This window comes from Triturus cristatus, chromosome 7 (genome assembly GCF_964204655.1).
Source record: "Triturus cristatus chromosome 7, aTriCri1.1, whole genome shotgun sequence".
NCBI lineage: Eukaryota > Metazoa > Chordata > Amphibia > Caudata > Salamandridae > Triturus > Triturus cristatus.
The window spans coordinates 934,129,666-934,155,485 of NC_140590.1; the positions used below are offsets into that span (position 1 = coordinate 934,129,666).

The window sequence follows — 25,820 nt, forward strand, 5'->3', positions numbered from 1 at the left end:
TATAAAATGCTTTTACTATATCTAGTACAGCTAGAGCATAAGGATGTTCTGCTGATATAGAAATCAGTCGCTGCAAATTAATTATGTTCCTTTGGGACACAAATCAGCACTGGTTTGAATGCTTCAAGGTTTCCATAACTATGAGCAGACTATTGGCAATGAGAAACTTAAACCCTCCGTGAACACCTCAAACAGCATATCAGCCAGTACTAGTGCCTGCATATGAACGGTCACACCATTATGTCCTCTAAGCCTTAGAAATTCAATATAGGCCACCTCGCACTAAAGCAATCAAGCTAGTAAATTACCAATTTTGATCCCCTTCACAAAGTGCCTCTGCCTACATGTTCTACCTACTCACTTCCACCAAATCTGTTTGTCTCTCCACATTATGGGCAGCATCTTGTTCTATACTCTTAAGGTTGGTTTCTGATGTGTCAAGCTCAGCTTAGTACTGTATATCCTGAATATCCTATTCATACATTCTCTCCGCAACCCCACCTTGAGCACCTACCATTGCGTTGCACAGGTGCTATGCCCCAGTTATCTTTAAAATAACGTTCTAAATATGCTCCTAGATGGCTCTATCTTGTAGTGCCTCTATTTGTAATTGACAGGTGGGAACTCAAGTGCAGTTGCAAATATTAACAAAAGTAACCTGTTGCGGGAAATATTCTGATAGATGTGTGCCATGGTATTCCATTGTTTTGTATTTGGGATGGTCCCCCGGTGAAATCAGTATATATTCCAATCTTCTGTAGGTGTTGTGGGTGGCTCAATAGCAAGGATTTTGTTTAGCAAGAGAGTGGTCCGCTCAACAGATATACAGCAATTCAGCTCTACTGACCATTCAAGGCTTAGCAATGAGCATCAGCCCTAAGAGGCTGCTTAACCTGTTGACCATCTAGCACACACTCCATATCTTCCACTCACAATATGGGAACATCTAATTAATGCAAAGCGGTTGTAAACATGTCAGTCGCACATCCCCCCGTTACAAGAAAATATTAGAATCAGTAAGACAGAAGCAAATCTTAGACCCTTAGATCCAGCATTATCATCTTATCACAAAGCAAACCCATTTATCTTCCGGAACACATCTTTCTTGCTGTGCTACCCTCACTACCCTTCAAACGTTCCACTACATCTTAGCTAGTCAGGCTACGACCCCCAGGATCTGCATCCTCTTTCAGGTCTTTCTGAAAGGTCTCTGCCACAAGCATTCTCTTTTTGCACCACTGTCCGGTGATACACCCGCAAGCAATCCACAGCCTCCACTTTCTATTCGAGTCCTGCAGCATTAGTTCCATCAGGGAAGACCTGGATGATCAAGGCTGGCTCACAGGAACCCATAATCGCGTCACATTAAGCCACAATTCAAACCACTGCCAGATGTTCTATGGTGCAGTAAAAAATATTTGACTTTGCATCCGATATGATTCTTAGTTTGGCAGGATATAGGAGCAGGCACTCCAAGTTTAGTGCTCACAGCTTTTGTATCACTGGGGAATAGGATTTTTAATTTTTTAAATTTTTTTTAAGAGTTGCTGGACCTATTGAGTATAGTACAGAAAGATCAGGATTGTACAGTTTTCTTATTACGTAGCACCTGATTATGAATGTGCTGCATTATGTCTCTTTCCCGGTAGTGCATAAAGTGAGCAAATTTGACTCGTGGTGTGACCCCTAACAACAGCAGGGCTATCAGCACTTTGTGCACACATTTCATAGAGATGAATGCTAAAGGCCCTTCTGTAGGATCTAGTTTTCCAGGAAGAGCTTTACAGACAGGACTTACATTTGTTCCCAACCTCTCAGAAAGTGCAGTCTGTTCCTTTTCTATCGGCCGTGGGAGGGAGGGGGAGAGGGAGAGGGAGAGTGAGAGGGAGAGGGAGAGGGAGAGAGAGGGAGAGAGAGAGAGAGAGAGAGAGACTCTACTCTCACACTGCTCTGCAGTTCAGATAAGTCACTTTTTTGATGATCCACTATCCCTTCAGTTTCTTTCGTTGGTTCCACACAAAGTAACACAGACACGGAAGCACCGGACCCGCAGCCCACAATTCAGCAGATATTCAGAGCAATGAAACCTCCATGTGAGAGCTGCCACTTTTAGGAGAGGGACACCTCAGGGGTTATTGAGCTATGAAACCTGCTAGGAATCCAAATCATTGTTTGTGCTCGTTCTCATTGACAATATTCAATCTCTGGTAAGGTGTCATCAGTTCAAGTATCCTAAGAGACAGGGCGCACTTCCAACTGCACTGAACGGCAAACCCACCTACTTTTAAAAATAAATATTTTATTTTATTGGCAGTACAAAAAACACATCTTTAAACATACGAAATAGTCATGGGCATCAAGTATACAAGTGAGAACCTCTTGCGTGGCACGGTCATCATATCAATGTTACATCTGTCACACTACACCTTACATATACATAGAGCTGAATTTCAATGTTGGTAGGGCAATTATTAACATTACAATTAGTACAACAGTAATCATATGCAATTACAGGGCAGATGGATTATGATCCACTTCCCCCTCAAGGTCCCGATCATCAGTATCCCTTGATTGCAACCAGTTCCCAAAGGGCCACTATACTGAATACTGAAGTATTTGTAAAGCGCTCGAATGCCGAGGCGTCTTGGCGCTATAGTGACAGAGGAGAGCGGTGGAAAGCAGATCTTAGTGTGAGGAGAAAAGCCAGGTTTTTAGTGCCTTTCTAAAACATTGTTTGGATTTTTGTGAGCGCAAGTCAGAGGGCAGAGAGTTCCATAGTCTAGAGGCTTGGTACGAGAAGGACCTGCCGCCCCATCGCATTCTTCTTATTCTTGGCTGGCATATCAGATCATGATTGGCTGATCTTAATGTACGTGATCGCACATAGCGAGGGAGTAACATACAAGTTAAACAGGGTGGGCGACAACGCCGAGCCCTGAGGGACCCCGCCTGGGAGGGAGAATTAATCAGATTGAAAACCTTCCCAGTGTACTTGTTCGATTCGAGGATCCAAGAAGGATGTTAGCAAAGTTAGTGCAGTACCAGTAAAGCCTAGAGTTTTTAGTCCGTTTAATAGGATCGAATGGTTCACGGTATCGAACGCCGCCGTAAGATCTAATAAGATCAGAGCAGTTCTACCACCCTCGTCCATTTTCCTTCGAATGTTTTCAGTTGCCATGATCAGGGCGGACTCTGTTGAATGAAAGGGGCGAAAGCCATGCTGAGAGGGGTCTAGGAGCTTGTTGTGGTCAACATACATCATCATTTCTTGGTTTATGGCTTTTTCGAGAATTTTAGCTGGCAAGGGTAGGCAAGATATTGGTCGGTAGTGCTTGAGTACCGTTGGATCTAACGAGTCCTTGAGGATCGGTCGAATGCAGGCTTTTTTCCAGCAGCTAGGGAAGTCACCGGACGTGATAATATTATTTAGCAGAGGGGTCAAGACAGCTGCCACCGTCTGTGGAATCATGTGTAAAATGCGTGGCGGACATGGATCTAATGGTGACCCTGACTTCATCTGTACAATTAGGTCTGCCACCTGTATCTCCTCTAACAACGGGAAGCAGGGATAGCTAGACCCCGTCAGGGGGGCAGTGTCAATGTGATCATTGGGCAAAGTTAGTGCAGATGAACTAAGATCATCGTACACATTCTGAACCTTTTGCTGAAAAAAGGTTGCAATATTAGTCACGAGGTTCTGATCAGGGCTGAAAACAGTATCGCGGGGGCTCTTAGTCAAATGAGTGACAGTTTTGAATAGCTCTCTGGTGGTATTAGAGGCGGCCTGAATTTAGTGTGTGAAATATGCTGATTTGGCCTGAACTATTGCTGTCTTATACTCCTGTAGGGCTTTGGTATATACTGATTTATTTAGAGCACTATAATCCGAACGCCACAACCGCTCAAGCCGTTGACATTTCATTTTTATGTGCTTCACCTCTGCGGAATACCACAGCGCAGTTACAGATCGCCTTCTAGCTTTTTTTATTTCGACAGGTGGCAGTTGATTGACTGCCTGACTGATCCAATTGTGAAATTTAATCGCTCCCCTGTTAGTGTTGCCAGTTCCAAGGGCAGGAGGGTTATTTGTAAGTGAGTCAGCCAAACTGATAGGTTTAAGTTTGTTCCAAGGACGTGTTTTTTCAGGAAGTAAGAGGCCTCTACGGTGATTAGCTAGGTTAATCTGAGGCAGATTAAAAAAGATGGCACTATGATCAGACCAGGGGACTGCTTGGATCGAGGTAACATTAATGTGGCTATTGTTGGCGAAGATGCCATCAAGTGTATGACCCTCAGTATGGGTAGGGCTAGATATTAACTGAGTCATGCCAAAGCTAAGAAAATTGTCCGTTAGAGTGGCTGAATCAGGATCATTGTTTGTTTCTAAGTGAAAGTTAAAGTCACCCAGGATAGTGTACTAAGCAGAGTCAGATGTGGATTCTAGAAAAGTGAGTAGTGCTCTAATAATTGGTGTTCTTAAGCCGGGGGGGGCGATACACAAGGAGGCCTGTAAATATTAGACAATTATTGTTTTTAATTTTAAGGCTCATGGCTTCTGCTTGTAGACCCAGTTCAGGTAGTGAGAGTACTTTTAGATGGGATTTATAAATGATCCCAATGCCACCCCCCACTGCTCCTGACCGATTGACAAATTCTACCAGGTACCCTTCAGGGACTGCGTCATTCCAGTCTGGTCCTGAGGTCTCAGATGCCCATGTTTCTGTTAAAAACATTAGATCAATAGCATGGTCTACAATGAGAGCAGATATTTCATGTTTATGTTTGACCATGGATCTAGTGTTCAGCATCTAGTGTTCAGCCACCAAATATCCTTCGGCTTTGCGGCAAGTGGCATTAGCTCCCAGAAGGCAGTAAGCCGCTCCTGGCAGAATGTTACATCTGTCACCCAATCCTTTAACAGGGGAGGTCGCGATCTACCTCAGGTCATGGCAATTCTACTTTTAGCCAATAGCAATAACATAGCAAGCAATCTGTGCACCCCCACAGGTGCCTCGTTTACATACCCCAAAAGCCCAAGCAATGGAGCGGGCAGCACTGGTGTTAGAAGAATGATACTAATAGTTTGGAATATATCTGACCAATTTGTACTTATCTGCGGACAGCTCCAAGCCATATGGAGAAAGGTAGCCTGATCCGAATGAGATCTCCAACATTCAGCAGTTGGTCTAAGACCCATACGGCACAATTGAATAGGCGTTCGATAATATTGGTTAAAAATGTTTAAATGAATTAGTCGGAGTTTATAATTGGGGGACTGCTGCTCCAATTGTGCACAACAAAATGCCCACTCTTCCTCTGTGATCTGTGGCTGCAAGTCAATATTCCACTGTTCTCGATATCGCGGGACTATCACAGGGTGATGCGTCTGCATGGAGATATACAGACGGGTTATGAGTTTTGTGGCTGAGGTAGTGGCCAAAGTGCTTTCAAGTGCATGCAGGGTAGCTGGAGCTTCTGGGAATGAAGTGTGCAGCTTCCGTCATGTAGCTCGTATGCGATAGTAGAGCAAGGTGTCGGAAAAAGAAGGTGGCGGTGTATCTGTCGGAGGTCCAAGAAAGCCCTCTTCTCTATATAAGTCAGAGAATCTAATAATGCCCAACCTTTGTGGATTATTGGCCAAAGGAATCGATGGGGGCATATAATATAGGTGTGTTTGCTCTGCGTCGGAGATTATCCCAAGCCCAACGTAATGTTTCAGTAGTGTCAATTTCGCGGCGTTGACGTTTATTTGTCTGGTATAGTGACGCCCACCTACTTAAACAAATGATAGGTGCAGCCTTCTTCATTGCAAATCTTTGTTTGTAGTGCCTCCTACTATAAAGTACCAGCGTCATTACAGTTCCACAAGCCATTCCATGCCACAGCAGGCCATGGCTCCTCCTGCTGCACCAACTTCAACATTCCCTCAGCTCCAGCTATTCACTAGGTAACCTTGACCTGCACTATCCAGGCCCATGCACTAGACAAGCCTTACAATCTTCATCCACCTCCAATCCATAGAAGTCTCTCAGGGGTGTTATCCACTGGTGTCTCTCATGAGTGTTATAGCACCTCCTTGGTCACAAGCCCTGGCTCCACCAGTAAAAATTCCCTTGCAACCACTGTACACTAGTCCTTGGTTGGGTCTACAGTCACCATCACAATGCTGCAACATCTGCACTGACATCCTAGCAATGCAAGCCTCAGCCATTTTGTTCCACTTCTCCAGCCACCAGGCTATCTCACCTTGCTCCAGGGGATCTGGAGGCAAAAGGAGGCAATCAATTCATTGCGGGCAGGGCCAGATCAAGGCTGCCAAGGAGAAGGCTTCCTTGGTCAGCTGACGATCTTCTCTGCTGACTAGCCGTCTCTCTAAAGTAGCCCAGTCTTACCACTCCACTCACAAGGCTGGCTCTTCATCTCTGCTGCCTAACATAATCTCAATCCCACATCAACCTAGTTGGTTTCTAGCTTTTTATATCTTTCACCATAAGCTCGTGCAGGCACTGAGTATTTTGTACTCAAATACAGTCAGGATTCTATGGGACATTGCAGGGGAGGCCAGAACTAGCGGTTAACACAACCTGCTGCCAATTTTGCTTCTTGTAATGCATCCTACCAAAAATATTTAACAAGAAGGTTAAGATGATCTTTTACAACTTTAACATTTTCTTTAAAAATGTTTATATCTGTTTGTATTTTGTTTACTGCAAAGATATTTCTGAAGATATGTGTTTTTGTATACAAAATACTTTCTACACATAGAAAACGTATTAACACCTGATCGACACATTTACCTTTTTTAACCCCGACACTTGTTGCAGCTCAGTTCTAAGGACGCTGGTAGCTTCCTTTTCTTGTTGTAACTCATGCTGTAGATTCTGACGTTGTTCTTGTTCACATTTCAACAGTTTATCCAGGCTTGAGCTGTTAGATAAACAAAAAAAGGACAACGGGTAGTATTACTTTTTATTTTAGTAGTATTAGAGATAAAGCTACTTAAAACGTTGATGCTGTGTGACTCATATTGATTATTCCTCAATGTTGGACAGGACCTTTTGGAGAGGTGATTATAAGGGTGTATCCATATGTCAGGCAGCATCTGTAGGGCAGCTTAAAGAGAAGCATGACGAGTTCCAATACTGCTGGTTCAGCTAAGCCTCCTAACAAGTCTTTCTTCGGTTCTTGGTTCTGCTCCACGTATTGTGTGCAGCGTCTGTCTTTTTTCTATGTCTATTCCTAACCTGTTTATCTTCCATTGCTATTGCTGCTGGCAGTTAAGGGGTACATTCACAACTGCAGGATCAATATGACTCTCCATAATGAAAGGATCTGATGCTTTTTTAGGTCTCGCCTAGGCAGCGCATGCACTGTTCTCTTTTGAGACATGCTGTATCTAGTCTGTAGTCTTCGAGCTCGCCCATCGTTCTTCATTCTTTCTTTTGTGTGCCATTCGTAAATCCTTGGTTTTCAGTGGTGCATTGGATTTATTTGATCCTCCTTTTGGTGTTTAGTTACCTCCCATGGCGACTGGCCCTATAACATGTAGTCGTTCCCTTCTGTCTATTTCTGTTACTTTCACCAAACAATTTTTTTTTTGTTTGTCTCGGCCTGTCATTTCTAAACGTTCTTTTTTTGAGCATTTTGATCTACACGTGCTTAGCTGACGGGATTTTCATTTTTCAATTGCATCCCAAGGCGTCCACACAACAGAGCCACTGCGCCCTCTCATCCCCCCAGCAAAGCTTTCTCATGTTCACATATTTGTAATTTATGTACTGTAAAAAAAAAAAAATGTACGTAGCGTGAGCACCACCCCAAGGTATCTGAGTGCTTTACACAAGCACCAGTTCCATTACACACACATATATTTACCCCAAAACAGAGGATACAGAGCCTCCTGCTGATACTCAAAACATTCTAGCACAAGTGGCAAGGACGGCCACTCTAGCCCTTACGCCACATCCTCTGCACTCAAGATCAGCATTTAAGATGGCTGACACTCCTTTGGAATGCACAATTATTATGCATTACAAACCAGTGCCAGCCATCTGGTCTTTTTTCTTTTGACGGGTGTGCAGGATCGCAAAGAACAGCACATGGTCGAGTCACTTCTGCACGTGAGCGAGCCTGTTTCTGGGTTTCATCCGAGCGCTGCTCTGCTCTGATAATCAAGTGGACACACTAAATCTACCACACACAAATCATTGCCAGAACAACTTCTGCTCCGGTAGAGGTCTATGCAGCTACCTCCTGTGGCACTAGATAAATATCAATGCTGACTGTCATTCAAAAAAACACACTAACGTCCTCAGGAACCCGGCGTGGCACTCCCCTAACCCCCACGAAAAGCTGAATCCACTTTAATTCAAATTAATGAGATTTCACTCTTTGGTCAATAATCCCACCTTCAGGGCTATTTCATATGCTCTTAGTACACAAGGTTCATAGTGAAAAGGATGGATCAACCTCACCACTCTCACCCATCCCCCCCATCTCCTCCAGTTCATATTTTGTTTTCCTTTCATGAGCTGTTCCAGATCAACTGGGTGTCCTGCTTTACTTTGAAATACAAATATTTGTGTGGCCACAAAATCTGCGGACCTGGCACAAAATAGGAAAAATATTCAAAAATGTTAATACTACTGGCATTGTAAATGACAATGTTTTTTACTTCTTTTTTTTTTGTTTGCAGTGGAGTAATCCTTTAGAAAAAAAGTGCATTCTATACCAGATTATAGGCTTTTACAGCAACTGTACAGTAAAGCAGCTTTGGTTTGTATTTTTGAATGCCTGTATGTTGCATACATTAGCACCTTAAAGTCAGACCTATTGACTGATTGTTGTTCCTGTCATTGTCTTAATGGAACATGTGATTACGAGAAGCAACAGCAGGGCCAGGATACCAAAGGTAAACAAAGATAGGAGCTGCCATATCTGCCATCGCTAAATGACGTCTATGTGCAATGACATACTCTTTTACCATCACTTTCCTGTGGTCCCACAGCTGCAGTTGTGTAATTTACTAATAATAAATCACCTTCCGCTTCCCCCTCTGTGATTGCCCCTGTCCTTGGGTTGAGAACTACACTGACTGTAAGAATTATCAACCGTTTCAACATAATAAATTGCTTTCTCTAATTAAGATCTTTCAATTCTGAGACGCCGGACCTTTCGCCTCAGTATCCTCACACAGAGTGCCCCTGCTTGCTAAGAAGAGGACAGGTAATCCATGGCTGAAAAGCTTTTAAAAGGTCATATTACATCTGCCAAGAACCAACGCACCTTTAAAAAGATGCAGACAACAATTAGCATTAAAATATGGATTCGCTTTCAAAATGAGATCACTGAGTGAAGCAAAACAAGTGAAAATAAAATTATGGTTGTATAGGTAATTGACGAGAATGCTTCACAACTGCTGCATTAAGAGAATTGGGATGCTTCTGTGTCATACCAAGAACAATGTTTATGCAGAGTATCCTAAGAGCAATCTTCGCAACAAAAGAAAGTTAGAACATTGCCTCAAATTTTTGTTTTATTGCTCTCCCTGCTTTCACTTTCATGATTCAGGTTGGCGAATGTGCTTTGGGAGCCAACAGCCTTGTGAGCTTGGTGGAAGTTCCTTAGTCAGGCATCAATTAGTGATGACAGAATACGGAGGCAGAGTTAGCTGCTTCCTGCCTGTTCCATGGGAAGAGCGGATGTGCCCCGCGGGTACGAGCAACTCAGGCCTGCAAATTATACTCCTGTGGCAAAGCTGATGCTGCTCGATCTCATCTAGGAATGCGAGAAACTAGCATTGTGGCAATAAATACTCATGTTATATATCCCTGTGTTTGTTTATCCACCGGTAGTGTCCAAATCTGTTTACTACAAAATGGCTACACGCTGTGTGAGCCAACGGTGCGTTTGATAAGCCAATCTCTGCTGGCCGTGAGCAAATCCTCAATCGATACAGCATCAAAAACACTTGCTCCCAAACGATTGCGCTCGCTTTCGGAGTGTTACAAAGTCTTTGTTTTTGGAAGTGCGTCATGCTGCGCTTTCACTTGAACAATGGCTGCTGTGCGCCTTCTTTTATGTGCGGCTCGTCGTATTCACATTGGAAAACATACAAGTGACTTGTATGTTTTCCAATGTGAATACAGCGAGCCGAGCATAAAGAAAACAGTGTGGCCGCCATCGCTTAAGTGAAAGTGCGGCAGGGGGCACTCATAAAAAAACAACTGTCTTTAAATTGAAAAATACAAAAACAGCGCTTCCACTATATTTAACAAGGATGGGGAGCGAGCAATAGCAACTATAAAGAGCAGCTGTTAATAACTGAATGGAGAATAACGAGGAAGGGAGCAAGTGTGGGCGCGAGCGACTTCTTGAGCCTAAAAAAGCCTAAATGAAAAAAAGAGTGCTCAGACAGTAATAAATAACATTATGAGTAACAACACATGTAAGAGGGACAGTCCTCATGGGAGGTTACCAAAGAAAAAAAAGGAGGGACTAGTGACTATGTTAACCAATAAAAAGCATCCATTTACAAAGGACAGTAAAAGGAGACAATTAGAAAGATGGGTGTTGCTTAATGCCTTTATACTGAATACAGTATGTCTCGAAGAGATAGCGCAAGCGCTGCCTAGGAGAGACCTAAAAATGCTAACGAAAATAGTAAACAGACCGCTAAAAATAACAAAATTATACCAGTCCAGAAGTGTGCAGCAGTGATGGGGAGAAGTGCTCTGTGCAGGTAAGCAAGATGCAAGATGCCAAAAATCCGCATTGCTGACACAGTAGACCTGTAAATTACAGTTGTGAGCCCAGATATTTCGAAGTCTTTTCGCCACAGACACAAACATGCTCGGATATGCTAGAACACTGTCAGTATGAAGAACAAGCATTTGCAATGCAATAGGTCTCGCATTTATAAGAGTTTGAGCTATTGGCATTGTAAAATTACAATGCCTTTTATTTATGTTTTGGTTTTAAAACAAATAAAAAGCATTGTCATTTACAATGTCAGTAGCATAGAAGCAGTGTGCGGCGTGCAGCAGTGTGCGGCGTGCAGCAGTGTGAGGCGTGCAGCAGTGTGAGGCGTGCAGCAGTGTGAGGCGTGCAGCAGTGTGCGGCATGCAGCAGTGTGTGGCGTGCATCAGTGTTTCGTGTAGCAGTGTGTGGCATGCAGCACTGTGTGGCGTGCAGCAGTGTGCAGCAGTGTGCGGCGTGCAGCAGTGTGCAGTGTGCAGAAGTGTGCTGCGTGCAGCAGTGAGTAATGCAGAAGTGTGCAGCAGTGTGCGGCGTGCAGCAGTGTGTGCCGTGCAGCAGTGTTTTGTGTAGCATTGTGTGGCGTCCAGCAGTGTGTGGCGTGCAGCAGTGTGCGGCGTGCAGAAGTGTGTGGCGTGCAGCAGTGTTTTGTGTAGCAGTGTGCGGCGTGCAGCAGTGTGTGGCATGCAGCGGCATGCAGCAGTGTGTGGCGTGCAGCAGTGTGCGGCGTGCAGCAGTGTGCGGCATGCAGCAGTGTGCGGCGTGCAGCAGTGTGTGGCGTGCAGCAGTGTGTGGCGTGCAGCAGTGTGTGGCGTGCAGCAGTGTGAGGCGTGCAGCAGTGTGTGGCGTGCAGCAGTGTTTCGTGTAGCAGTGTGCGGTGTGCAGCAGTGTGTAATGCAGCAGTGTGCGCAGCAGTGTGTGGCGTGCGGTAGTGTGCGGCGTGCAGCAGTGTGCGGCGTGCAGCAGTGTGTGGCGTGCAGCAGTGTGTGGCGTGGTTTGTAAACAACAAGAAAAGCGGACATCAAAGGAAGGGTGGGAGGGAATGAGCATATGGGGTGTGAGTTATAACGAAAGTTAATTGTTGTAAGAGGGGATGCAGGAAGTGAGGCCGAGCACGCGCTGGCGAAAGCAGTCTAATGCTTTCAAGTCCGATGCCAGATGCCAGCTTCGCGCTTGAATGCCTCACATGCACTTGCCATAAACCGCATTCCTAAGGTCTTGTGCCCCTTACTAAATCTCTCTGAATGCGTGAGGCGGCGCACGCGCAGGAAGTAGCTGGTGGCAAATGGAATGCGCGTGGTTGTGCGCTTAACCGCCACCCGATCCGCCTGGGAAGCCTTTGGGAACATTTTCTGAAGCCCCTACATAAGTCTCGTTGAACGATCGCTTACGCGATAGCCAGGCGAGACCTAAAAAAGAGCAAAGCAAACAGGCTTTGTTTGTCTACAGCATCCTGTCCCCAATGTGTCGCTTTGTTATGCATGTGTTCATGGAAATGGGAAGTGGGACTCACAAATCAACAGGAGGGAAGGGAGAGGGTGGCGAGAGGAGGGCCACTCGACATGGGCTCATTCACATACTATGAGAAACGGAGAGATGTCTGAGATGTATCGGAAGCGAACTGTAAACGAAAAAAACAATTCATCGCTTGCGCCCATGGTTACAAGGTATAGATGCAATATAAAGGACGGAGGCTGCTTTATAGCTTGTTTTGTATGTTTTTGTGCTTTCCAAGTGTGTAATTTGTCCAATATTACGTTTTTATCCTGATACTTTTTGTAGAGCATTCAGGATCCCCTAGGGTCATGATCTGCCCTTGACGAAATTACAAATAAACCTTACTACATTATGGCGTATGCGCTCAAGGGGCTGAAACATTACATTTGAGAACTCCTGGCAGCACTTTCTTCAAATTAAGGATTGTTCCTCATCTTTTAGGTCTGCCTGAAGAGTGTCCAAGCTCCCAAATGAGCTCTTACTACCGTTAACATAATTATACAAGTGGAAATTGAATATACCATCTCCAATACGTAAATTTTTCTAGGTATGGTATAGGTCAATGTGTGCAACATGGCATGTTTACCCACACCAGAATGAAATCTTTAACATATAGGCACTGACAATGAAAGGGATACATAAAAATTGCTGACAAATCATCTTTACATCCCCTTTATTACATTCACTTTCATTACCGTCTGCTTCTGCACCCTTTTTAGATGCGACTTTAGAGTACAGATGACTACAATGCAAAAACAATACCTTACCTGTAATATAGTTCAATATAGGTAACATTTCATAGATTCACATGCTCGAATACTTCCTAGTCGGGCGATGGGGAAGATTTCAAGCATGTGAATCTACGAAATAGTGAATGCCGTAAAACTATTCTTACTAATGCTTCAAAATATGCATAGGGAGGGCTCCACCCAGAGGAGAAAACTACTCTTTAACCTTATGCTATTGGCTGTTTTGTGTATTATTCAGTCTCACCTGAGAATCTGCTTTTCAATATATGACAAACTACTTTATATCTCAAAAGTACACTAAATAATCATACATGATATTATTTTCCTCATAGGGGCCTTGCATATATGGAGAGGAATGTTTTTTTCTTCTTTATTTCTCTGTGCACTCCTTTTTAATGTTTTAGCCAAGAAGTAATACTTAATCCAGAACCAGTCACTTTGCCAATACTAATTTGTTCACAGGCAGTAGACAAGGACATCAGAGGGTCTGCCTGTGTATCCAATAATTACCTCATGTTTTTAAGACAGTTACACGGAGTACATCTACAGTAATGTTAGCAAATCTTCCTTTTTAACTTGGCTGCCCTCGATTTTTCGCATTTTTCTGCACCATAGTGTTGTGTGCTTTAAGACTCCATGCACTTACCTACTGCTAAACAGTTTTAAGTGCCTGTGCTTCCCCTGGAAACCAGGTCCCGTATATTTGGAACTCACTATTTGGTATTTAGTTTTTAATTATAGTAGGGAATAAATAAAGTGCATATAACACAAGGAAAGTAAAATGTCATATGTGTGCTCCACTCAAAGATATGAAAAATATATAGGTCTGCTAGAAGCACTACTGTGCTTTGGCTGAGCTGCAGTTTAAATGCATTGCAGTGAATGCATGGCAGAGAAAAGATTATTTGCCATGTAGGAAAAGCGTATTTTTGTATATTCTTAAGTCACCCTAAAGTGTGCCTTGTAATCGCACAGGGCAGGGTACTAATATATAAAAATGGGGCACATTATACATTGGAGTTAGAGTGCCCGGACAGTGCAATAAAAGCCATAAGCTATTTCAGTGTGTAGGCATGCCTTGACCTTTCCTTAAGAAGTTTAGTTATGATTAATATCTTTACTTCCACCTCTATTTAGGAAAGGGCTAGACAAATGCTTCAACGGCATTTCCTGCTTAGTTGTCAAGATCGTATCCAATGATGAAATTAGACTTTTGATAACTTAGAAAGGTAGCTTTGTAATAATGTACTTTATGCTAAGCCAGACAGGCCTTAAAACCAGTTCAGGCATGAGTCACACCTCTAGAGCTGAAATACACACCCTTGGCTAAAAGAGTTAACAAACCTGGCTCAGAAGACAATGGCTATCCTTTGGGCCCAGGAAAGGCCTGTGGGTGTTAAGTGCTAACCATTTAGCAGAGAGTGGACATCTGGAAGTGGGCAGGACCAATGGTCAGCACGAAGGGGCCTTTAGCAGTACCTCTTTTGACTTGGGGATGCTAAGGAGGGCTTCTCCTATTTCATCCACAGGATCCTTCTGGACAGCCAGACTCCAGCCACAGTATGAGGGAAGCGCAGTTTTACCATTGCCATGTCTGTATTACCACCTTGTTCTTTATCACAACGGTGTCAGGCATCATCACATGAGGGAAAACCAAGCCCCCCTCCTCCCAAAAACTGCATTTTCTGGGTTGTATTGCTACTCAAAACACTGGACTAGTCAGAATGAGGCACACACTTGACTTTCTCATGTATATGAAATATATCAAAATAGTGCTATTTACAAGTCATCATACAGAACGTATTTTGCACAAACATTCAGGATAACCACGATATTACATATATTTTTACCCAAGCTTTGTCAAGAGCAGTTGCACACTATTGCCTTTCATTAATACATGAACAATCAGTCTAGCAACACTTTACCTCTGAATGACGTTAAACACCAAACATGCAATTCTACTGGAGTGACTCAAAACTGATACCTACACGGCACCTCATTTTCCAGCATAACAGAGGCCTTTCTTTATCTGGTGTGCGCTACACGCTATGAGGAGAGAGCTCGCCTCAAAGCACTTCATGTAATTCGAAAGAACGAACCACCCAAGTTTAGACAAATCACCACTTGTTCTTTGGAGCACTGACAAATTAAATTAGAGGCCATTACAGGCACTTGCGGGAGTCACGACACAGCCACTTGTGCTGATGAGCCCGGGTCTGAAGGGCTGGAGGTGGCGGATTCAGACTAGGAGTGGGGTCAACGCTTTGAGGCCAGCAAGCGCGGTCTCTGCGCAGCTTTTACCTGGCTCCTGGGGCACTTGCCTTTAACTTCAGCATCGTGTGGACGCCGTGTGGACGCCTGGTTCCCCTGCCGCCTCGCGCCACCTGAGGCTGCAGCAGGGTCGAACCACAAGCCCCAGCATTCCCCTTTGCCCCGCCCACTTCCGCCGGACTACGCGCCCGGGGGCGCTACTTATTCAGAGGCTCCCTCGGTGGAGCGGTGGGGTCAACGCTTTGAGGCCAGCAAGCGCGGTCTCTGCGCAGCTTTTACCTGGCTCCTGGGGCACTTGCCTTTAACTTCAGCATCGTGTGGACGCCGTGTGGACGCCTGGTTCCCCTGCCGCCTCGCGCCACCTGAGGCTGCAGCAGGGTCGAACCACAAGCCCCAGCATTCCCCTTTGCCCCGCCCACTTCCGCCGGACTACGCGCCCGGAGGCGCTACTTATTCAGAGGCTCCCTCGGTGGAGCGGTGGGGTCAACGCTTTGAGGCCAGCAAGCGCGGTCTCTGCGCAGCTTTTACCTGGCTCCTGGGGCACTTGCCTTTAACTTCAGCATCGTGTGGATGCCGTGTGGACGCTTGGTTCCCCTGCCGCCTCGCGCCACCTGAGGCTGCAGCAGGGTCGAACCACAAGCCCCAGCATTCCCCTTTGCCCCGCCCACTTCCGCCGGACTACGCGCCCGGAGGCGCTACTTATTCAGAGGCTCCCTCGGTGGAGCGGTGGGGTCAACGCTTTGAGGCCAGCAAGCGCGGTCTCTGCGCAGCTTTTACCTGGCTCCTGGGGCACTTGCCTTTAACTTCAGCATCGTGTGGACGCCGTGTGGACGCCTGGTTCCCCTGCCGCCTCGCGCCACCTGAGGCTGTAGCAGGGTCGAACCACAAGCCCCAGCATTCCCCTTTGCCCCGCCCACTTCCGCCAGACTACGCGCCCGGAGGCGCTACTTATTCAGAGGCTCCCTCGGTGGAGCGGTGGGGTCAACGCTTTGAGGCCAGCAAGCGCGGTCTCTGCGCAGCTTTTACCTGGCTCCTGGGGCACTTGCCTTTAACTTCAGCATCGTGTGGACGCCGTGTGGACGCCTGGTTCCCCTGCCGCCTCGCGCCACCTGAGGCTGTAGCAGGGTCGAACCACAAGTCACAGCATTCCCCTTTGCCCCGCCCACTTCCGCCGGACTACGCGCCCGGAGGCGCTACTTATTCAGAGGCTCCCTCCGCGTCGCGGGATCGCGCGCGGGTCGGCGCCGGGAGAAGCCCGGGACAAGGGCGGGACCGTCTGTGGCCGTCCGGGGCCGGAAGAGGCCGGGCTGGGCTACCCCCCTTAGTTGTTAACATCTGGACTTCGCTAAATACACTGAAGTAATCAGGGTGCTTTATTTTTGTTGCGGCTCAACGACACCTCGCTGTATGTTGTGGATTTTGAGGTGTTGTGTTACGCTATTTAGGTCCGTGCCCTCATATGTTATATACGTGTTCCTGTGGTGTGTAGTTGGCTTCGGTTCCCTGCACATAAAGGTCTTAGGAATATAGTATTAGCTAATAAGCATTCAATTCCAAGGCATTTCACCACGGTATATAACAACTTTTAATTTGTATCTAACTTTTATATTGGTGGTATCATTTCATAGTAAGTGCTATTTTAAACGGGTGCTATTGTTTTAGAAATTTTATTATATTATTTTGATTTTCATTTTTGGGCAGCATGTTTAAAACGACTAGGACTCCTCGTCCAACTGTGTCTACACTTGATAATTATTTAGTCAAAGTCGTAGACAAAATCAACAAGGAACGCAGACTATCCCTAGGTCTGACCAGCAATTGTGGTCCTGAGACTACAAACCAATTAGTTTCGGCCGAGATCCATTCATTTGATGACAGCCAAGCATCGGCACCTACAGTTTCCCCATCGAGGGTGGGTGTTTGTGTAACAGAGTCTACTCCGGTTTCCTTGCCTGATATTGATTTGCCCATGGATTCTGATATTACATGACACCCAGCTGATTCTCTCCCTCACCAGAGACCCCGACACCGCCAAAACCAGCCTACACGAAGGGATGAAAGACGTCGCCAAATGGATGGACATCAGCCGCCTGAAATTGAACACGGACAAGACAGAAGTCCTCATCCTGGGACCATCGCCCTCCGCATGGGACGACTCCTGGTGGCCCCCGGCCCTAGGCACCGCACCCAAGCCTACGGACCACGCACGCAACTTGGGCGTCATCCTGGACTCCTCCCTATCTATGACCAGACAAGTCAACGCCGTATCCTCAGCCTGCTTCCACAACCTTCGCATGCTCCGTAAGATCTTCCACTGGATCCCGACCGAGACCAGGAAGACGGTCACCCAGGCCCTCGTCACCAGCAGACTAGACTACGGAAACACCCTCTACGCCGGTACAACAGCCAAGCTTCAGAAAAGACTTCAACGTATCCAGAACGCCTCCGCCCGACTCATCCTGGACGTCCCCCGACGCAGCCACATCTCGAGCCATCTGAGGGACCTGCACTGGCTCCCCGTCAACAAGAGGATCACGTTCAGACTCCTCACCCACGCACACAAATCCCTCCACGACCTTGGCCCAAGATACCTCAACGACCGCCTGACCTTCTACACGCCCACCCGCCAGCTACGATCCGCGAACCTCGCCCTCGCCGTCGTCCCTCGCATCCAGAGAACCACCGCCGGAGGAAGATCCTTCTCCTACCTGGCGGCTAAGACATGGAACTCCCTGCCCGTCCACCAGCGACTGACCCCGGACCACCTCGCCTTCAGGAGACAGCTCAAGACCTGGCTGTTCGAGCAGTAGCAGACCCCCTCCCTCTTGCGCCTTGAGACCCTTAAGGGTGAGTAGTGCGCAATACAAATTTCTTGATTGATTGATTGATTGATTGATATTAGCAAGTCTCCTAATGTCACTGTAGTTTCAACCCCTGTACCCCCTAAAACACATAGAGTGCTAAGATCAGGTTTACATGTTAACAGATATGTTCAACCCAAAAAGGGGGGCCCCAAAAGCGAAAAGAACACGGTCACTAATGCTGGCTCCCCTGAGCATACCTGTCTAGACAATGGAGATAACCCTACCCAAATGATACTAGCACCAGCTCAGCTCGACATGTTAATCGGTATGATTGATAGCAAGCTAGACAAAATTATCATACCGCTCTTAGATAAACTCGAAGCTGTATCCAGGGAAGTGAACAGATTGGGTGAACTGGTGCAACAGGGATTTAAACCCCATAACAGCTCCCCATCGATCGTTGTGGTGGGGGAGACCGGGGATTTAATGGGCCAACAGGTGCAACAATCTAAAACCTTAAAAAGTACCGGTCAAACATGCATGGGTCCTATTTCTCCCACTCAGTCAACTAAAGGGATTACTCCAAGTAATGATCGGCGGGGGTTTGCTGGTAATGCCACACAATGCGCCCCCGGGGATACATCTAGTGCTACTCTAGCAAACGGTGCCCTGACTAATATAATTACTCATGACACGGGGAAAACGAATAGGTCTTTAAGAAGAGGGAGGTTTAATGATAATCGCCTCCCCCAACCTAATCTGCCACCCGACTGCGCACCTTATGTGGCAGTTTTGACCAACGTGCCAGCTATCAGACAGGACGGGCCTAATTGTACTGTGGAATCCCATGATTCCCTTAAGAATAAAACTGTGGCTTGGCTCAACCGTGAATGCGGTTTTCCTGTGGCTATGGCGGATCAGATCCTGGTTACCACCAGAACAAATTGGATTGGAATGTCCCCCAAAAACATTCCTGGTGATTGTGTTATCATAAATTTTAGTAACCCTCACCTAGCAACGACAGCTCTGATTCGCGCCACGTCCCGTCCCAGCACTGACCAGGGTATCGTACTCCGTCCCCTTGGCTTTTTCTATAGGCAACATATTGAGCACCTCCCATTGCAGCGGAGGGGAGGGATAATGAGGGGAGACGAGGGCCTTAGTCTGATAAACACCGAGGTAGCTACTGCTAACCGTTATCAATGTCTGAGTGGATTGGACCAAAATGATTGACAGGAGAAGGGAGCCGCCCCAGGTCCTACAGAAGAACCTCCAGGGAACCTAGGCTTGTTGACAATTGGCCCGAATATTTGTTTATCAGGGTTGGTGCCGGAAATCCCTGTAGTCTGTCTGCCCCCAGCCGTAATGGGAAATATACCGGGTAACCCTGTGTCAGAAGACGAGATTTTAAATGTTGCCCCTTCTCAACAGGATAGCTTTGGTATAAATTTGGGGACAGGTACCCACACCTCACCTGAGTGTTACATTGTAAGTTGGAATATTGCTGGGATCCGATCAAAAACTGATAGTCTGGGGTGGATGGAATTCTTGGATCTCTTTGACATTATTTGTTTACAGGAAACTTGGTGTACTGATTTTAAAGGTTATAGTGGTTTTAACTCATACCAGCTTCCTGCTATTGGCTCGGTTTCAGGTAGAGCCAAGGGAGGTCTACTTGTTTTGATTTCAGTTAAAGCCCCTTTATCAGTTATTAAATATGTACAAGTTGGGGTTTATTCCCAGATTTTATGGCTGCAAATAAAAGGAGGTAGGAACATTCTTTTAATTAATTTTTACAATAATTGTTTTAATGACTCCAGGGATCAGCCGGTCAAAGACCTTTCTAAAGCACTAGAAGAGTTGTATAAGGACTCCAATGAAGTCTTTGATTTGCTCATGGTAGGGGATTTTAATATTACCACCTGCCCTTTCTCTGAGGCTAATGTTTGCGGATTAGTGGACACTCACGAGGATGGGATTCTCCATTTTAAACACAATTATTATGGAGACGCCCTAAATAATTTCCTCGCCTCATATAATATGTACATCATGGATAACGAGAAAAATGCACAAGGGGATACTTGTCCCACCTTTTCAGGCCGGGGTATGAACTCTGTAATAGATTTTATCTGCATTTCCACGGGCCTGGAGGTTTTGCTCACGGCCCCAAAGGTAATAGATATTCAATTAAGTGACCACAACTGCCTGGTAGTAAAGGCTAAGTTGTGGGGAAAGGATGATGTTAGTATCCCCGGCCGTACTATTAATAGTATAGAGGCAGAGCGCCCTAATGGTACAAGACTCAGGTGGAAGGGGGATAAGGCAGACATTACGTCTGATTCCATCATAACCAGTTCCCTGGTACATATCACCGCGATTCTCGAAGACAATTTATGTATTTCTTCCTCAATTGAACATTTTATTAGTATTAATGCGGCCATTAACCTAAAACTCACAGGTACCCGTAAACATAAAGAGGACCAACTGCGGGGCTGGTTTAATTCAGCTTGCACCTCGGCCTTGAGGGAGCTGAAATCTGCTCTATCTGTCAAACCCAGAGATAAGGGACTGGTCATAGATCTAAGAGCCAGATACAACGAAACCCTTAAAAATAGGAAAGTGGAACTTCGGCAAGAGGCCTGGGAAAATTTGTCCATGGCAGCTGAATTGAATAATTGTTCCCTATTCTGGAAAACTGTCAACTCCCCATTTCTCAAAGATGACAAAATCCCAGAACTAACCTCCTATGTTATGCAGGCAGATTGGATTACGCATTTTTCTAAAATTTTCCAGCCTGATGGTGGAGCACAAATTTCAGGGAAACAATGGCCGCATATCCCATTAAATTTTACGGTTCAAGAGGTTTTAGACTGTATACGGGACAGTAAGGGGGTGTTAGACCTGTCAGCCCTTTGGGTGGTCCCTCCTCATCATTATTTATTTTGTCCCACTTTTGCCTCAAACCCTGTTTGAATTTTTCCTTTTTGGGAACCACCAGACTTTTTCGTGTTGCTACAGATTCAGGGAGCCATTTTATCTACCCCTGAAACTTCTGTCTGAGGGCCTGGAGCACAAAATGGTGGCCACCTGTGACATCACCAGCATCCACTGGAACCTACCAGCACCTTCCAGAACATTCCAGGAGCTTCCAGAACCCTGTGACCGTTGGAGGCGGTTTAGAATGTTGGGAGGATAAGAGAGGCAGTTGGCAGTTGGAGCTGGCAGTTGGCACCTGACTGGTGAAGAGAGAGGAGCACAACAGTGAAGGAGGAAGGAGTGAAGCAGCAGGGGTGGAAACTTGTGCCTGGAGTGGGGTCCATAAACCCACCCTTGATACTTGTCCCTACTGATGGATCCCAGCCTATAGCCCTGTGTGGGAAGAAGACAGAAGAAACTTATCCTAAGGACCTGGACAGCAGGAACAGGCCTTAGAACCAAGAAAGCAGCAAGATCCTGACCTGGAAACTGGTTTCCCTGGAGTCCGGCGTCGAGTAGCCTGAGACCTGGAGCCCGAGGTGGAGAAGCGGCGCTGACTGAAGTAGCAGACGTCGTACCCGGAGCCGCCTGAGGTCGTGAGAGGGCGCCGACGGAGGTCGTGAGGAATACCAGAGGTCGAGGAGGAAGTGAACCGAGGTCGAGCGAGCGGCGTCATCGGAGGAGTGAAGTCCGCCCTCCGGAGTCGTCGGAGACCGAGGTAGAGGAGCACCGGAGGTCGGGAGTGAGGATCGCACTCCGGAGTCGCCCGGAGCCTGTGAGGAGGAGCACCGGAGGTCGGGGGTGAGGATCGCACCCCGGAGTCGCCGGAAGTCGACATCGAGGCCAGGCCGGCCGACGTCATCGGAGCCGAGAGCGCCATCGGACCGGAGCCGCCCGAAGTCGACATCGTGAAGAGACTGCCCGACGCCGTCGAATCGGAGGTCGAGATCGAACCGAGGCCACCGACATCGGACCGGAACCGCCTGCCGGCGTCGTCAAAGAACTGACATTGTGCCGAGGCCGCCGAGACCGAACCGGAACCGCCTCACGGCGTCGACACGACTCCAGCGGCGTCGGAACATCAGAAAAAGGGCAGTAAGTGGAGTAGAGGGCGCCTAAGGCCCTGTGGAGACCTGAGAGACTGCTCTAAGGGGCTAGGGAGGTGCTGAAACCAACCTGACTGTGCAAGGGGTGAACTGGGACTAACCTAGAGAGGTTGTGTGGAGAGAGAAAGCCAGGGCACTGGTATTCCCCCCTTTGATCTACCTCAGCTTAGGCCTCAGCCTTGTCCCAGCCAGGGAGTAGCCCCCCTCAAGCCTTCCACAACCCTACAAGCTGTGCCTGGGCCAAATCTGCCCTTAAGAATTGAAGTGTCATCTGATTACATGAGTGTTGCTGTATACTTGTAATTATTTATTGGGGATACTGTATTTATTGAGTTTTTACCTATTTATTGCTGCACTATATTTATAGGTCCACAGGACTTGATGGTGTACAATATTTATTGGTACAGTATTTATTGCCTCAAAGTATTGAATTGTCTGTATATATTGCACTTGTATTTATGCCCTGTTATTTATGATCACCCCTATTTATTTCATCAAACAGCCAATATTTATTTGACCTGCACTAATTGAAATTTGTATATTGTGATTGACCTATTTATTTTTCCAATCAGCAACTAAGAGAAAAGATAAAGAAAGAATATTTTCATAATTTTTACGGTGTAGAGTCGTTTTTGGAACGGATGCACGCATGGTTATTGTATGGGTATATTGTATGCTTAGCACTGCGCCTGTTTCCTGACCACTCGAGCCAAGCTACCACAGTGTGTTCGAGGAGTCCACCACCACCCTGCGGAGTGGGGGTGGGCTGTTTCCAACAGGGGGGGAAAGCACAAGGCCCAGACGGGGTCCCAATTGATGTGTATAGATTGGTCCCAGAAATTTGGGGGCCTCTGCTTACTAATATTTTTAACACAGCTGTCAGAAATAAGATGCCCCCGACATGGGAAGAATCCATTTTAATCCCAATATTCAAGAAAGGTAATCGCGGGGAAGCCAAGAATTACCGACCAATCTCCCTGTTGGACTCTTCTGTTAAAGTCATGAGCCGAGTGCTCATGGTGAGATTGGAGGAATGGGTCGAAGAAAATGGCATCTTAGCCGAGAGCCAGTTTGGCTTTAGGAAGGGTCGCGGAACGATAGAGCAATGTTTAAATTTAGAACTGCTGGTTGGTAAATATACCCTGGCAAAGACGGGCACTATTTACCTTTGCTTTGCGGATCTCAGCAGTGCCTTTGATCTGGTGGACCACGGCATTCTTTGGGAAAAGCTGTTAGAAATGGGGGCCCCAGAGGGTATTATCTTCTTTCTTGCACACCTATATTCTAAATTAAGAGCCTGTGTCCGTTTTGGGTCACAAGGCGAATGTACACCTATGTTTAAGATTGGGCGTGGAATTCGCCAGGGTTGTGTGCTAGCCCCATTGCTTTTCATTCTTTTTATCAATGAAATTGAATCCTTCCTTAAATCTCTGGCAGTGGATGCCCCCAAAATTAATAATGAATATGTTCCCGTGTTACTCTACGCGGATGACGCGGTTTTAATTTCACGTACACCATACGGTCTTCAATTGTTGTTGGATGGTTTCATGCAATTTATCAAAAGCAGAAAGCTAGTTTTGAACAAATCCAAAACCTATGTTATGGAATGCGGCCATAGGATTGGAAAGAAACAACCCTCTTTTTTCATAGAGGGTCAAAAGGTCCAGGTTGTTGATAATTTTTCATATTTGGGGGTTACTTTTTCAAATAAAAACACCTGGGCAATTGAACTTAAGAATGTACGGTCTAAAATGGCCAGGAGTGCCTTTGGTATTTTTACTATGGCTATCAAATTAGGAGATAGGCGGATAAGCGACATGCTGAAAATTTATCAGTCACGGTGTGTCTCAATTGCATTGTACGGAGCAGGCATATGGGGCCATGCCCCGGCAGGTTCTCTTCAGGTTGAAGAGAACGTATTTTTGAAAGAACTTTTGTGTCTGCCAAGCTCTGTCTCGAACACCTTAGTGCATAACGAATTGGGTATTTGCCATCTCTCCGATTTGACCCCCCTTAGACCTTTGCTCCTATGGCGCTCCATTTGGATTAAAGAAGAGACTTCCTTGTGTAGAGCTATCATCTCTGACTGTCTTACTTTGGACCATTTTACAAGGATTCCGTGGTTGAAGTATGCTATTGATAGCTTTCGGGTGGTCTTTAACATCGACATCCTAGCGGATCATCACGGGGCAGATATGTTGTCTAAAACTGATCTCAAGCAGTGTTTTTTACAACAGGCTGCTATTAAGAGACATCAGAACAGCTCCAATCTTTCATCTTATACTTTTTATCATGATTTAAATGAAGTTGTGGGCTTTCAACCCTATCTGTCTCAAATAACTTGGAAGGCACATCGGTTTGTGTTGACCAGATTTAGAATGGGAGTTGTCCACAACCTTGTTGCCTTCCCGATTATGAATTTACATCCTGTTGGTCCATGTTCATGTGATAACTCCACTTCCCAAAGCACTGTGCACTTTCTTCTGCTTTGTCAATTGTATAAACACTTCCGGATAGCTTATCTGAAACCCCTGTTTTTAAAATTTGAAGTCAGAACTATACGTGACTGTATGTGTCTACTTTTTAATTTACATCATCCGGTAGTATGTTTTTATACGGCTACTTTTCTTCTTAAATCCATTAATGCTAGGAAAAGTATGCTTTTTTAAATGTTTTTTATTTTGATGAATTTTTCTGCCTCTGTATTTATAACAAATTTCTGTTGTATTGTGTGCTTTTATGAACTTACTTATTGTTCGAATAAAGCCTTATGAAATGAAATGACTAGGAGTGGGGAGGGCTGGAGGAGGAAGTGCGACACAGATCCTGCGCCAGACAAAGATGGCGGCACAGGTCCTTGGCGCGAGCCAAGCTGATAAAAGGGAAAATCAACGGAGTGACAGCGCTGCGTTACACTAGGAAACACAGGCGGCACTGTAAAGAAAATTACAGTTACAAACGGCTGAGCAAGCCAAGGAGTAGTTATTAAACAGTGGCAACCCGGAAGAGGGTAACCTGCATAACATTTCGTAAACACTATGTTGCGCCACCAGAGTGACGCATATCTGACGTTCGTAGTACTATAAGTATCAAGAGTGAGGTGCTAGTGAATTAAGTAATGGCACGCGGTTAAGTTAAAATGTGATTTAAGCACCTCTTACGTACGCCGTGAAACGCTTCAGACAGACTTTCTCACAATGCCCGACAGTCTAGGCCAGTTTAAGGGTAACCCGTACTTCTGAAAGGGTTTCTTCTGCAGGCAGCTGAGATGTGATGGAGGCATGAGGAAGGGGTAGCGAGGGACATGAAGGAGGGTGCTCGTTTAACAAGAAAAACAAGACAACCCCGGCGGAGCGTGGCGCGCGCGCTCGGCGGGGGTGGGGGAGCACATTCCAGGCGGGGGAGCGGACCCTTTGAAGTACGATGCCAAACGGATTGCATGGTGGCACGATGCACGTGATTGTGCGCGTGCTCACCATGCAATCCACTTTTGTTAGCACTTTTGGGAGCCCCTTACTAGAGTCTCGCATAGCGATTGCTACGCAATAGCTAGGCGAGACCTAAAAAAGCACCACCGCACAGGACAATGGCATGTCAGTCCTAGAGGTCAGAAATTCAAAGAACAGTCTATCTACAGCCAGATAAAATAAATCTGGAGCAAG

The 25,820-nt window shown here is 46.1% G+C and overlaps 1 protein-coding gene across 8 annotated transcripts in view; it reads right to left on the reverse strand.

The window, feature by feature from the left end:
- LOC146810867 (RUN and FYVE domain-containing protein 1-like) overlaps positions 1-25,820 on the reverse strand; it is a 516,661-nt gene that overhangs the window by 105,063 nt on the left and 385,778 nt on the right. For all 8 annotated transcript variants that reach the window (XM_085617892.1, XM_085617897.1, XM_085617895.1 and 5 more), the window contains one exon: positions 6,798-6,927. In XM_085617892.1, the coding sequence (XP_085474018.1) occupies positions 6,798-6,927 (130 nt within the window). The remainder of the gene's footprint in view (positions 1-6,797; positions 6,928-25,820) is intronic.